Source organism: Macadamia integrifolia, unplaced genomic scaffold (genome assembly GCF_013358625.1).
Source record: "Macadamia integrifolia cultivar HAES 741 unplaced genomic scaffold, SCU_Mint_v3 scaffold1717, whole genome shotgun sequence".
In the NCBI taxonomy this organism is placed as follows: domain Eukaryota; kingdom Viridiplantae; phylum Streptophyta; class Magnoliopsida; order Proteales; family Proteaceae; genus Macadamia; species Macadamia integrifolia.
The window spans coordinates 42,600-58,831 of NW_024868323.1; the positions used below are offsets into that span (position 1 = coordinate 42,600).

General features: G+C 36.3%; 1 protein-coding gene across 1 annotated transcript; it reads left to right on the forward strand.

Annotated features, from left to right (window-relative positions):
• Positions 1–12,694: 12,694 nt before the first annotated feature.
• On the forward strand, positions 12,695–14,634 carry LOC122064692 (aldehyde oxidase GLOX-like). Its single transcript, XM_042628458.1, has one exon. The coding sequence runs from the start codon at positions 12,830–12,832 to the stop codon at positions 14,438–14,440; it is 1,611 nt and encodes a 536-aa protein (XP_042484392.1). The 5' UTR covers positions 12,695–12,829; the 3' UTR covers positions 14,441–14,634.
• The last annotated feature ends 1,598 nt before the right edge of the window (positions 14,635–16,232 follow it).

Here is a 16,232-nt window from a genome sequence, read left to right on the forward strand (position 1 = left end):
CCCCCCCCCCCCCTTTTTTTAATTTTGATGTATCATCCCTTTTCCATGTTTTGGATTTTTTACCCTCCACCTCCTTTTGTTGTATCATCAATTTGGATTTGTCTTGTTTCTACCTTCCCCCCATTTTCTTGTTCCCCCTTCTTCTTTACTTGTTTCTGTTCCCCACTCTCCTTCTCCCTCTCCCTCTTTTGATTCCTTTCCTATGGTTGGCATGTTTAGTCTCTCACCTATCGGGCTGACTTCTGATGGGTAGAATATTTGCCCTTGTTTAGCAGGTTTAAACTTTGTCTATTGAATCTTTTTTTATTTATTTTTAATATATTTTCCTTCACCAAAAGACCATTGTGAAGATTCAAGGAATAAATAAATAAGCCATGCACCAATTTCATGATCCAAAGTCCAAACCTTAGGCATTTTAATTTTCAACTTATTTTATGAATATTCTATATGCACTTTCTTCTGGGTAATTGACCAGAGTCAATCACTCTAAATGGTATATTATATTAAAGAGTTGATTCATCAGGCAAAACACCAAATTCTATGCATTCTTAAGGTAAGAGCTACATAGAAAAAACACAGTAAAAATACTAGTCTTTTACTAATTTTCAACTTTTCACTGGGATACAAGTGGAGCCTTGCCAAAAGAACAAAAGCATCTGTGGAATGTATATCAAGAGGTATATTTTCTGTTCTGTGGTGGTGGTGGCAACTGGCAACTGGCAACTGGCAACCATGGAGAAAGAGAGTCGAGCTCAAGAGTTAGACTTATTGAATTTTTTTTTTTTTTTTTTTTCTTATAAATTTGTGTTCCTGAGTTTCATGGGAGACTCAATGATGAAGAATTTCTGCACTAATTAATTAATAGCTTGATTAGAAAAGCTTTTTGATTGAAAGACACGTTCTAGATAAAAAGGGTAAAGTTTACTGCTAATTGTATACAAATGACCTATCCCGTGCTCGACTAGGTCCCAGTTCCTCGGCAGCACCTCAAGGTGTATTTAGTTGTCTTATATGATTGTTAGAATATTCCCCACTTCATGGCATGGCACCTTTTGTTTATCCATTCCACTGGCCTGTCCGGACGTGGCTCCCTTTCTCATTAAAAGGGATATATCCTAATCTTGTAGGACCAGTTTCATGTAGATAGATGGTTGAAAGTTAAGGATCCTATTGGAACATGGAAAAAAATGAAGTCCGTATTTTGTGGAAAATTCCTTCTATCGAATCCTGAAGAAAGCTAAAAATGTTGTTTGATGAGCCTGCATAGGATTAGGTAGTTAATTAGTTGGTCTTTTTAGATGATCAACCGCAATGGGACTGAGACACAGCCTGGACTCCTACAGGGCAGCAATGGGGATTCTTGGGGCGAAAGCACAATCCAGTAATATCGCGTGAGTGAAGAAGGGCAATGCTGCTTGTAAAGCTCTTTCATCGAGTGCACGATCATGATTGTACTCGAGGAAACCCTAAGGCACCATTTGACAATGTTCTTTTTTTGCCATTTCTACGTTTTCTTATTTCCAGAAACGGATTGATAAAGTTGTTACGTTTCACCCGTTTCTAGAAACATAAATCAAAATTTATGTATATTTACAATTTTAGAAACGACTTAGACGAAACAAGTCCGACTTTACTTGTTTTGTTGTTTCTAGAAACAAATTTGAGAGAAAAAAAAAAAGGTTGTTGTGGCCGACAAATCTCTCAACTATTTAAATCTAAAAAAAGATAATCGAACCCTCTCTCTCTTTTGAACATCTAATGATACTATTAGGGTTTTTAGTGGTATTATGTCTAAAAAAAACATTTCAAGAAACATGTTTATCAAACACCAAAAAATCTGTTTTTATTTCCAAAAATGTGAAAATCCATTTCTACTATTTTTAAACAAAGAAACAACAAAAATGTTATTAAACGGTGTCCAAGTATTCATTGGCCTTTTCACTTTAACTCCAGCCGACATCCGATTCTTTAAAATTATACATCATTTGCATCACCCTTTTCAGCCAACCAAGAGTCCGGGACCAGAAGGGACCTTTTGATTTTGATTTTGATTTTTCTTTTGGAATCCAAATTTGGAAATGTAAAGCATGTGCTGCTGAACCACCTCACTAAGAACCTGTCAAATCTGTGTTTTAAAGAAACATATGATAAACATGAGCGGCTGGGCCACTATAGCCTCACGGTTTGGACCATCATTGATAATGAAAACCAAGAGTGATGGCTGGAGTCGGTGGCTAGGCGATCCCCAGATAATCATATGGATAACTTTTGGGCCTCAAGGGTTCCAGGCCAATTGAATCAATCAAATTAACCAACTTGGACCTAGTTAACAATTCGGCCAAATAATTCACGGCTGGGCCACTATAGCCTCACGGTTTGGACCATCATTGATAATGAAAACCAAGAGTGATGGCTGGAGTCGGTGGCTAGGCGATCCCCAAGATAATCATATGGACAACTTTTGGGCCTCAAGGGTTCCAGGCCAATTGAATCAATTAAATTAACCAACCTGGACCCTAGTTAACAATTCGGCCGAATAATTCGTGGCCAAACAGAATTTTTTTGAATTAAATAAAAAATTCTAACCGAATCCGAATTAAAAATAAAATTCGGTAAAAAAAGTGCTTTTTTTACTAATTTGAATTTAAAACGCAAATAATTCTGACCGAGCCGAATTAAACCGAATTATTTAGTCCACTTAAATAGTAAAAAAAAAACAAACAAACAAACAAAACGTCATATATGAAACCCATAGTACCCACCACCGAAATAGTTTTTTTTTTTTTTTTTCATCTTCTTCTCCCCCAAATTTCTGCCTCCTTCTTCTCATATTTTTTCTCCACTTAATTCTTCTGTAACAATCGTACAAATATACTCTTTGTTTCATTTCTTTCTCATAACTTCATCAGTTCATCCTAAGATAGGGAAGATATCAAGCCTTGATGGATAATTTGAGGTTCTGGGGGACCAGGACAGATTCAAATCGCTGTATCAATCAATCTTTTTTTATATTGTTGCTTTAATTTTGAAAAATTAGTGCGCCTTAGTGCAATATGGGTCTTGTGAACCCAAGCAAAAGGATAGTGAAATTTTTTTGTAGTCAATTTATTTATTTGTTTTATTGTAGTTGTAATCTTGCTTTCACTGTTTTGGGGCCTAATCTATTTCATGAGTAGAAATTGGATTACAATAACCATTGCTTCCATCGCTCAATGACAATTTTTTCATATTTTTTTACTTTATTGTATAAAGTAATTTGCTCTTTCTAAGTATACAAATCAAGTTAATAACTTGATAAATAAAAAATATACAATAAACTATAACAATAATATCCGAATTTTTTGCCCGACTTTTATTTTTTTAATCGAATAATTTTCGAATCTGAATTCGACTCCGATTTTTATTTTGTCCGCTTTTTTGACCAAATCCTTAAATTAACCAATCGAATTATTTCGAATAATTCTCCACCCGAATAATTCCCGAATCCGAATTTGCTAACTATGACCTAGACACGTGACCAATTTATTGCATGGTGTCTTCTTCCCATTCAAAAGCTCTAAAAATCTCTCTTTCTTTTGTTTTTGGTAAGACTGAGAGTTGGGCTAAGATAAGGACCCATTAGGAGCTAGGTAGGGGATCCACAAAAGACCAACAAGGAGATTATTGGATTTCACTTATTACTAACTACTAAATTACTATTATTATAATTCAAGAAAGTGAGTAGAAGGTTTGAACCAACAGCTTTCTCTAGACTTACACTAAAGCCCAACTGCCTAGTATATCATGGTAAGCATTGGGGCATTTCATACGATGTAATCTCCAACCTATCCACTCCTTCAAGAAGAGAACTTGTTTTCTATCAATTCAAGGAGTACAACCTACGTCAACCCTCCTTCTGTGTGCGTCTCTCTTTCTCTCCTGCCCATCCCAAAAAAAAAAAAAAAAATTTAGACACATGGGCATAAGAGAGATAACTCATGATGATGTAAGCATATGCCACATTCTTGTATAGAGGGTCTACAATGCACTCCCTCAACTGATCCAACGGCTATGTGCATTATTATGCATCATGCACGATCGTACACAAAATCTCTCTCCAAAATTTATACCTATTATCATTATCATATACATTGAAAGTTGATCCGGTCTAGAATTGGTTCTTGAACCCAAGCCTAGTTCAGACTTCAGAGTTACACTCTTTCTTTTTCCATGTAGTATGTTGTGATTTATTTGTTGATAGCTAGAATTTATAGACGGAAATCCTTTCGTGACCAACCAAAATACCAGTGAGTAATCTAAAATTAAAGACAAAATGATACATCATGGAAGAATAGACACATCGATATGGCCATTATCTCTACATCATTATCACTTTTTGTTTGTCTTTCTCTTTTGTTGATACTTTGGTTTCTCTTAACATGATGGTCCACCTCACTTCCCAAGCACATGCTTGTAGCTTTACACCTCTCTATCTCTCATAATTAATAATTAATTCTAGAGGTTGGAGAATAGGCAGGGACCATTCTCTTAACCATCCAATATATTCTCTCTTTACTCGTCTCTCTTGGTGTTTCTTTTTTTTTTTCTTTTTCTTTTTTTTTTTTCATTTGTCATAAATTGATAAAATATCTATGTATGAAAATTTATTCTTATTTTTTTGTTTTTTTAATATAATATGCTTTTCTTCCAATGATGGTAAGAATTTGTGACGTCACTTATCCATTGAAAAACGAGCAAGGCAGGAGCAACTTTTAAGAATAACATAATGATAAATTATTTTGAGAATATTTTTTACTCTTTAACTTAGCTTTAAAGTATAAGACAAATAACAATTATTATATATGATGTTATTGAACTTTTATTTATAATGTATGCAATCTCTATTCTTACAATGCAAAGAAGACTTATCCCCTATATGTACTAAGGGAAATTCCATTTGGTTGCAGTCTCAATGTAACCAACCGAGGTCACACAAAGCAAATTGTCATGTGGATCTTATTGAGTTGTATTCCTTCTCATTTGATAGTTGTCGTTTATAAAACATGTTAAGTTTGTCTCGAATTCTTGACCTGTTTTGAAGATTGATCCGTTTCGACATATTTTGGTGGTGACCTGAATGAAAAGTTTTCTGAGATCTATGATGGAAGCAAAGGGGTTGGACTGATAGACCGGATCGATCGTGACTTAGAGTATATAATGTACTGTTATCTTGTTGAGCAAGTCATTGTATTTTTGAGGGTTTTTCAGGGCGAGTTTTTTCGCCGCTACTTGAGTGTAATCTCTCTTCTGCATAGTGAAACATCTTCTTCTTTGCTTGAAGATATAGCACACCACACTTGTGTGTAAACCTCGTTAAATTTTTATGTCGTGCGGATCTTTTTATCTATTTATTTTTATATTTCTTGGTGTTTGATCTAACAAAACACATATACATGAAACTGATTCTTATCACAACTTCTATCAATTAAAAAGAAAAAAGAAAAGTTTTTCTCTAAGAAACAACGAAAATGTAACATTCATATCTTTTAAGGATCGACAAGATTCATATCACAATGTTTAGAGACCAACCATCCATAGTTATAATAATTGTTATAACAATTTGATGAAATTGATACCAATAAATTCACCTGAGTTCTCTCAAAACTGTTTTAAACAATAATAATTAAGAGTGTTTTCAAAGTTGGCGGGGTGGGGGGCCATTTAATGGGGAAGATGGAAATGATTCATTGATGTAGAGTGAATAAGAGAGCAAAAAGTGTTAGGAAGAGAGAGAAAGAAAAAATATTAATATAAGAACTCAAAACCTTTTTTCTCATAATAATTAGAAGACTATTAAAAACGAAACCAGATAATGACTTGAGCTCGATCAGCTTATCAGCACTTTGGGATATGTTGGGGCCCTTGCCCAACCAAAGAGGGGTTAGGGTGTCACGGAATAAGATTCCTTTAAAAAGGTTTCTGAAAGGGCATCTGTTATCTCTCACGATAGGCTATCCAGATGGTAATTTAGTGATGCATTTCGTACAAGATAAAATTTGGAATCTAATAATAATAATAATAATAATAATAAGGAATCAATCATAGGTCTTTGCTATAATATTCTAAGGATAAAGTTTTCCTTGACCATGCGATGAGGGTTTTTGTCCCATCCTAGATTTTAGAAATTTTCAAAATACTCCGATACAGTCTCTGGTCTCATGAATCCCCTAGGGTGCAAGAAATTCGGTTCATATTCTAAATATTTAGTTGAAGATCTGAAATATTTCCTTTTTTTTTTACACTCATCCTATTGCAATGATAACCAGTGATTTCAGGTAATGATTGCCTCTAATATATATTCATGTTGTATATGTGCCCTCATAAAAAATTAATGAAGAAAACACTATCAGAGACATTCAGTGGTGCGGAGCTTCCATACACTTCCATTCTTGGAGTTTAAGGATCATTTGCGGATGCAGTCTTTCTTGTTTCAATTTCATTATTTTCAAGGTGAAAGTTTCTCTTCATGGTATGTAATCTCACCATTGTAATTTCATAATTACTCACCCTATTCTACAAAGGTCTGAAATGCATGTTCTTTCAGGAGTCCAATCCAACCATAAAAAGAAATGGATGAAGAGAGGATCTCTTCACCATGGGTGACAAAAACTCACAAATTTTTTTTTTTAATTCATCTATCTAAACTTCTGTTAAAGATTTATGGAAGTTAGTGTGACATAACTCAAAAGGTTCATACTACTAAAAGAAAAAAATGATAAACTTTATTTTAAACTTTACAAAAATATGGGAGCGAAGGGCTTCCAATTAAGATGGCATGTCTCATGGTAGTTAAAATATTTGTTATGTGGCAATTTCGACAAGGCTCAAATTTTATATACAGATAGAGTTGTACATACAAATATCAACTTGTTGTCCAAATAGACTTGATCAAGTGGCAAAACAAAAATTTTAAAATCTACGACTATAGGAGAGGATATGGCAATAAATAAAAGGTTAAATAAAAAAAATTAAAAAATACAAGGGTCACAAATATACATGGCAGGATATGTATTTGAATTAATTTGAAAGTGAAATTCAATGTATGAACAATCTAGATCATTCCAAGGATGCAAGACTCTCCGATTTACCATATCACTCTTCTACAAGACAACTAAGTGTGAAGAGTTAATTACTCTCACAGTCTTGATTATATGAAGAAATTATTTTTCGGGACTAGAGATTGATTTAGACTAGAATAGAGGCAAAAGTTTTCTTTGACCTAGGGTTTCTTCATTCACCCATGGGCTTTAATGCTTTAATAGAATTCTTGACATACTGACCCACCATGTGCTTTCATTGTTACCTACCCAGTCTATTGTCGAAGGAATGAAATATTTTTTTCTAAATCGTACTTAATCACCAAAAACCCATAGATTAATTAAGAGATTTCTTTTTCCACCGTGGATGGTGAAAAACTCAATCCATATAATGAATGTACTCATTTACCCATACAGGTGATTATTCTCTTGCTCTTTTGATATGGACAATGGGTATGCTGTTAGCCGGTGGTGGTATTTACCACAAATGGAAGTAAACAACCATTCATTAAAATGTCTATAACAGTGTGGGAGATCCTTACTATCTTTCAATTGAATTTAATATGATACATATGGCCAAAAGTCCAAACTGTGCGGGTTCATATTCAAATTACCTAACAAAAGCCACCAGCAATTATTGTGTCATATCAATCATTGCATCAAGAAAAGAGAAAGAGAAAAGACAGGAAAGATCGAGCAATTATTGCACCCAGAAAAAAGTGAGAGAATATACAAGAAAGTACTTCCACCTCCTTCTCCAATTCATCATCGGATCAAAATCCTCTATTTTTCTCATCCCTGTTTTTTCTTGTTTTGCTACCTGCAGAACACGACACATGGACAATAGAGGATTCAACGGTCAAGGTTGGATGAGGATTATTACATCCGGTGCGTTGGTCTTAAAGTTGTCCACGTGTCGTGTTCTACAGGTAGCAAAACAAGGAAAAACAGGAATGAGAAAAATAGAGGATTATTTTCCTTCATCATCATCATCAAAGCGAAGAACTTAACTAGTGTGGTAATATATTCATTCTATTACTTTGCATACTTTTGCTAGTATGGTCTTCTAAATATATAGACCGTGGTGAATTCATAGTTGAAAAATCAAGTTTTGATTTGGGGTCAAGAGTCATGTAGACTTGATCAGGATAAAATATTACCAGATTTGATCATGAATTGTTCTAATAAAAAAAGCTAGATCTTTTACTCAAGTCATTATAAATTCGACGAGTCAAGTCATCTTTAAAATACTATCAAACAGATTCCTACTTCAGTAGTTCACTTGGAACATGTTTGCAATGGTATAAACTCAAAATTCAATGATGTGTGATTTCCTCGGTTTTTGTTTTTTTTACATATTTATTTTATATTAATGTTAAAAGATATAACTTACCTCGATTTGGCTGATCACCAGATTTTTCTAAAAGACGAGTCAAGTTAGAAAACCTAATTTGAATAATTTAGTATGTATGAAGAATGAAAAACAATTTAGTATGATTACTGATTAATGAACTTCCTTGCTTTAAAAGAGGCTTCATGTGCGAAAGTCTTTAGAAAAGCATAAACGTACATTAGTGTTTATGATTAAATGATCATATAATAAACATTGTTACACTTTTACTCTTCAGAAAGTTTATCATGACTTTGTCTAGTAGCAGAAGAAAGTGGGGGACCCACAATCCTAAGAAAGAAGAGGTGTGAGAAAGACACACCAACAAAACAGAAATTCATATCCAGACATTATACAGTAGTGGCTCTATGCTTCATTTCCTTCTTTGTTGTTTTGTGAGAAGAATTGGGGAAAAGAAAAGAATCTCCTTTTAAGAGGAACAAACCAAGACTAGGTGATTGAGCTATTTACACAATGCATAGGCCCCACATTAGCATATTAAGATCAGACAACAAGCTCCGTTTGTTAGAACAAAGACATTAATTAAAAATGGGAACCATAAAATAAAGTCCAGAATGTGATAAAAAATTTGGAAAAAATAATGCTCGCGGGATGTGCGGCCGTTGTACTATCGAGGAGCCAATGAGAGGATACACATGAGTATCAACATAGGGTGAAGGTACCGTTTTGTCATTCTCTGTATTTGAGTGTAGGGATTGCGCAACCGGAAAGCGTTCATTTCCCTTTCTATAGGGAGAGGATCTCAAAGTGGGCCTTGCCCCCCTAACCACCCCAAACACAACACCCCCCCCCCCCCCCCAAAAAAAAAAAAATTCCCAAAGTGGGCAACCAAACCCCCAAAAAAAATCCCAAAGTGGGCAACCTGGAAAGGAATTTCCAAACGAGCATATGAATATTTGTCACTTGCTAGTGTAGGTGAGATCCAAAATTTGTAGATGGATAGATCCTAAGATGATCTGCTCACTTATTTTTTTTTATTTTTTATGAGGAGTCCCTCGAATTTGCACAGTTTTACAGTTCAAGCCCAAGGGCAAATCTTGGTTATATGCAGCCACTCCTAACCCGTGTAATAGATCATTCACAAGGAGACTCAAGCTGGAGACAACTATTAACACAACACCTCTGGACTAGTAGAACTACACCCATGGTGTCATCTGCTCATATGTAAAGTCAAATCTTAATCATAATTTTTTAATTGGCCAAATACAACTTTTTAAAACTTATGACGACGAGAGAGTGCACACTAGTTGCAACAACAAAAATATATATGCATACACATATTATTTGATTGAATTAAGTTTTGAAATTTGACACGTGGTCAATCATCCATGTGAAAATTAAAAATTCAAGTTTCCATTTAGAGATTCCTTTCCAAATTGCCTATTTAGGAGAAAGTTCTCCCAAACAACAACAAACTCAGCCTTAGCCCAACTAAATAGGGTTAGCTACATGGATCCGTTTAAAGGCAAAATATTAAGAACAATAATACTAAAAAAAAAAAAAAAAAAGCAATAAAAGCAACTTTGCAAAATTTCATCTAAATGAAGTCTACTACATCGATCCCTTCCTCTCTAAACAGCTCTGTTCGAAGTCATATTTGAATCGAGACCTAAATTATATTTATATTTTCTTACTATTTCTCCTAAGATCATTTTAACCTGCCCCTAGCTCTTTTAAATAACTTCTCCCAAATCATATATTAAGGTCCAAATCATTGGACTTTGATTAATTGACTGATGATGTAGTGGGAAAGAAGTTGGAAGTTACTTGATCATTAATTGGCAAATATGTTAAACATGAGAGATCTATATATGCTACCCCACATACAAGTGGGTGATGTAACATTGACCAACTTGGGTGTGGATGTGGGACATGCTAGTCTCTTTACAGTTGTGCATCCACTCCTTCCTGAGAAATGCACTAGCTTGGGCCTTTCATATATCTTCATTTTGCAAGATTGTGCCATGAATAAGAATGAGAGACATCTTTCCTTCAATTCTAGCTTTGATTTGACCAGGGAGGAGAAATCAGAATGAATTCCATGAGCTGATAGTATATACTTTATTGTAATAAATGGTATTGATTGGTCACTTACGGTTACTCTTATATTTTTTAATGCAATGGTACCCACCAATCTAACCAACTATGGTTTCCATCAAGGTACTGTTGTGGTGCGATCGGTGACTACTAGTTTTAGCCTTTTTTTTTTTTTTGTGTGTGTGTGTGTGAAAAGTGCAAATCAACTTATATTCTACTTTCTTTCCATGTGCAGTGTGATCACTGTTCACATGACTGTATATAATGATATTAATTTGATTTTTTCTTTTGTTTTAGGGCGGCAAAACTAAGGGAATATTCGAAAGCCTTCAGTTACTTTTTTTCCTTTTTTCGTTAAAATATCGACTTTATAGATAAATCATTCCGTCTATTCTATTTTTTCTTTCTCATTTGATAATGCCTCACTTGTTCATTGTTGGGCTAAGTCAAAAAGTTTCTCTTCGAGTGGTTGCTTTGGTTCATTTATCTTGCAATGAGGGGAATCAAGCCGGTGGCATCCGTTTTTCAGCTGACTTAAGAAAAATGTTGAAAACTCAATCAAATTTCGTAGAAGTGGGTGTCCCCCTCATTCATCTACAGATAACAATCCATTGGCACGACGAATTGGCGTTCCCTAGCACTACTAAAGTGATCCAGTGAGTCTCTAATTCAAAGCTAACAGACGTGTGACTTTCAGGAGTATTTCTATCAGAGCAGCCTCCGTTTAGTGTGCACACGAACAAAATACGAGTCCAAAGGCAGGGTCAGAAAGGGTTTGGCTAATGGATATATTGATTCTTCCAAGCTCTACTCTACTTGTATTTCCTTTGAAGGGGGCCAGAGAAGTATCTCCACAGGTTGCCAACAATATTTCTTCGAAATTATATTGAATGGGTTGATTTTCTTCTTCGGTTTGTCTTAGCAACTTATCCTAAGGAGGGGGAGAGGAGACTGAGTATGGATTAAGTTCTCGTATAAATCTTGACTTTCATACACCCCTTGAACCAATAAATGGATTTTATTTCATACACTCCTCTTTATTCTCATACGGTTTATCAAAAAGTATATTTTTATTTTATTTCAACATTCATTTTTTGTTTTATCTGACACAATAGTTTTAGGTCATGGAACTGATGAAGATTTAAAACTAATGAAATGTTGATACAAATCAGTATTTGATTGGTATCATCTCTAATTGATACGGTGTTATTGTAGAAACACAACCCTAAAACAATGTAGAAAAAAAATAGAAAAACAAAATAAACAATGCACACAGATTACGAGATTTGGTAAGATTGCTTATGTCATCAGTGAAAATAGATCCCTACTTCAGTATCAATGAAGAAAAGAAATAAAAATCTATTTGGGAAGAACTTACAGTAATATTCTTTGAAAATTACGATGAAATACAAAACATCATACACCAACAACTATCGCGCTATTGTCATTACCAATATCCATCTATATCAACGTATTGAAAAGAATCATCACCATGACACGATATGGCCAAATTATCCCCATGGTGTCATATCACCGTATGATTAATTTGTTAAATCACAGTCATGGTGTTATATCACCAACAACTATCGCGCTATTGTCATACTCATATCACCAAATCACCATCTCGGCATCATATCGCTAAATCGTCGTATTACACAATGCTGATTATCAAACTTCTAGGCAACCCTGTTAAAGAAATTCATTTTTCTGTTCTTTTAATTGCCCTAAATTCACAACCTGTGAATAGAGTTTAAAACTTTTTTTGTTTTTTGGGGGTAAAACATTCTAAATTCACAACCCTATTAAAGAAATTCATTTTTTTGTCCTTCGATTTGGAGCTAATTGGCTTTGTCGCTATTATAGCAACCCTGTTAACGAAATTCATTTCTTGTACGAAAAGAATAGAAAAAAAAAACAGTGATTGAGCTAGAAGACAAAGAAATATCCATCACAACACTCCATAGCCAGGCTCTCTCTCTCTCTTTTTTTTTTTGTGAATACTCTCTCTCTCACTTTCTCTCTCTAGACTCTAGACTTGGGTGTAACTAATCCAACGACGGCCCATGAAAGAAACCCAGCAGGGACAAGAATCACTAGTCACTGACTCACTGCTCCCAAGTCACAATGTCTTTTTCTTGCACGAGTTTATAACTCCTACCCGTCTCTCACTGAACTTAAGTGGTATAACCCCATACAAAGATTCTCAAGTCTCAACCCTCTTCAACCCTTCCTTCTTCTCCCACTTCCACTTGCAGGGTACAAACCCAAGAGGCAATTAACCAAGCAAGCAACCAACCAAACCCTAATGGCACCATCTCCCATTCTTTTCTTCTTCTTCTTCTTAGCAAAAGTATCAGCTGGGGGAGGCCAATGGAGCCTCCTGAAGCGAAGCATTGGTATATCAGCAATGCACATGCAGCTTCTCAACAACGATCGAGTTATCATCTACGACCGCACCGACTTCGGCGCTTCCAAACTCGCCTTGCCGGAAGGCAAATGCCGGAATGATAACCATGACTTGTTCCTCAAACATGACTGCACTGCTCACTCCGCCGAGTTTGACGTCCACACCAACTCTATAAGGCCACTTATGATCCAAACCAATATCTGGTGCTCTTCCGGTGCCGTCTCTCCAGACGGCCGACTCATCCAAGCCGGTGGTTACAATGACGGCGAACGCGCCGTCAGGATTTTCCGGCCATGCAGTGGTTGTGACTGGGAAGAGAATTCATTTGGACTCATTGTACCACGTTGGTATGCTACTAGTCAAATATTACCGGACGGTCGGGTCATCATTGTCGGTGGCAGGCAACAATTCAATTATGAGTTCTACCCGAAATCCGGATCCACTAATCGGGTATTCTCCTTACCATTTCTTAAACAAACTACCGACCCGGAAGAGAACAATCTTTTCCCTTTTGTTCACCTTAATGTGGATGGCAACTTATTCATATTTGCCAACCATCAAGCAATCTTGCTTGATTACAACAAGAATGTTGTAGTGAAAACTTTTCCGGCGATTCCGGATGGCCAACCTCGATGCTACCCAAGTACCGGATCCTCAGTTTTACTCCCATTGAAGGGTATCCATAAACCGTCCGTGGAAGCTGAGGTTCTTGTCTGCGGTGGAGCTCCAAGAGGGTCATTCCGTGAATCCAATAGAGGGAATTTCATCGGAGGCTTAACATCATGTGGTAGGATCCGAATAAATGACCCGAGCCCAAATTGGTCCATGGAAACAATGCCCATGGCAAGACTGATGGGAGACATGATTTTACTCCCTAACGGCCATGTCTTGCTCATAAATGGTGCTGCAAGGGGGACAGCCGGGTGGGAGTTGGCTAGAGACCCAGTTTTCAAACCGGTTGTTTACCAACCCGATAACCCATCTGGTTCTCGTTTTGAAGTACAAAACCCATCTTCCATTCCACGTCTCTACCATTCCTCTGCTATCTTACTACGTGATGGTAGAGTTCTAGTGGGAGGAAACAATCCTCATGCGTTTTACAACTTTACCGGAGTTCTATACCCGACGGATCTAAGTTTGGAGGCATTCTCACCGGGTTATATGGGTTCGGAGTATTCGAAATTCCGGCCAAAGATTATAGCCCCGGCGACACAAACGAAGCTAAGATATGGACAACAATTGGTAGTACGGTTTTCGGTGCCCAGTACGGTGAGCGAGAAGGGGGTAAGAGTGACAATGGTGTTACCAACTTTCACGACACACTCGTTCTCCATGAATCAAAGGGTGTTGGAATTGGGTGGAAGACATGTGACAGTGGTGACGAATTCGGCATATGATGTGGCTGTGACAACTCCAACTTCGGCTGTTATGGCCCCTGCTGGATATTATCTTTTATTTGTGGTTCACAAAGATATACCTAGTGAAGGGATTTGGGTTCACATACAGTGATGTCCTTTAATTTTTTTTGATTTAAGGTTTATAAAAATAGTTTACATATAGTGACGTAATTTAATTTCTTTACATTTATTATTATTTTCCAATGGCAAAAGCCAAGCCATGATAATTGTAAAAATATTAAGATTGGATTGATGAAATTTGTATTTATCAATTTTCAATGTGAAATCCTTTTTTAATTTGATTAAGATCGAGTCCTTAACCCCCAACCCCCCAAAAAACATAAGAACACTCCCTGGTCATGTTCTTTTTATGCTCAGAAATAAGCGGATGTGAAATGATTGGCTTCCCCCTGTCCTGCGTAGGTCGACCTCTCCACTAACTCGCTCACATTTGCCCTAACATTGGTAAAGTAACCATACAAACAGGATCATTACAAAGATTTTATTTTTCTTTTCATAAAAACAGATTAATTATTTTATTTTCTCATCATGCATCTAGCTGCAAGGGCACATTCCCCCACACTGGTTTTTGTCAGAAAAAAAAATATATATATATATAAATATAGAGAGAGAGAGAGAGAGAGAAAGAGAGAAAATTTCATTTGTTTTCATTAGAAGGGCCCATACCACGTTAGCCAAGTAGTGCAGATTAATTAAAAGCTAGACGGTGCCAACAATGGCGGCCGCCTTCAAGAAGGGTACGTGCATGTCCAGCAATGGCAGGTGTAACCCGCTGGGCTGGGCTGGGTTTTTGACAATCTAGGCCCAGTCCGGGGTTTACAGGGCCCACTCTAGGCTTGGCCTGGCCTTACTCGAGGTCAGGCCGGAACATCTCAGACCGGGCCTAGCCTCAGGGCAGGCGGGGGCATTGGATATATATATATATATGCATTAAAACAAAAATGTATCTTAAATATAAATTATGATACCAATATCCATGGCCCTTGCATACATTTATACATATAAGATTGTTTTAGTATACATTTATGGAAAATAATCTCAGTCTTGTTTTGGCCTAGGTAAACCAAATGATTTGAAGCATGAATAACTAGTTAGTACCATATCTGGACCAGAACTGATTAAGCCGGTAAAAAACCAGCTAATTAAGAGTTAATTTGCTCGATTTTGAGATGATGATTGTGATTTGAAGTTCTGGATTTATTATGTTTCGGAATGGAGACTCCCCCTTTGATTTATATATGTATTTGCATGTTTAAGGAATAGATTGTGTAATTTTTCAGGAATGGAAAGTAGAATTCGTAATATATATATATATATATAGAGAGAGAGAGAGAGAGAGAGAGAGAGAGAGAGAGAGGTTAGTAATATTACCTCGTGAGCTGATGGAGGATAGAGTACACCAACTAACTTTCCTAGAGCTAGTGATTTCTAAAGGAGAGGGAGAGAGTGACACAGGTTGGCCACCTAAGTAGCGTGCCTAGCCTTTTCCTATGCGAGAGCGAATCAGGTTCTTGTACAAGAATCATGTGTCGTGGGATCAGGATAGTACAAGAATGGTTCTCAATTCTCGTATTAGAACCTGATCCGTTCTTCTTATGCAAAAATATCATGCATATATATGTATATATATGCAAGATGCCATAAACTAATTAAGGACCGTTTAAGAATGGTTTAATCGAAACTGACTAAAAAGCGTGACTGGACCAACCTAATATTAATTGGTCCCTGCTTTAATCGGTCGAGTTATTATCTTAAGCTTAGAGCTAGAACCAATTAACCAAAACCAGATCAATTGAGTAATTCACATCCTTTTAAAATCACAAACCACTGCGCTCGGACCCACACCCCTCATCCCACAAAGCATGATCTCCCTAATTGAAGAA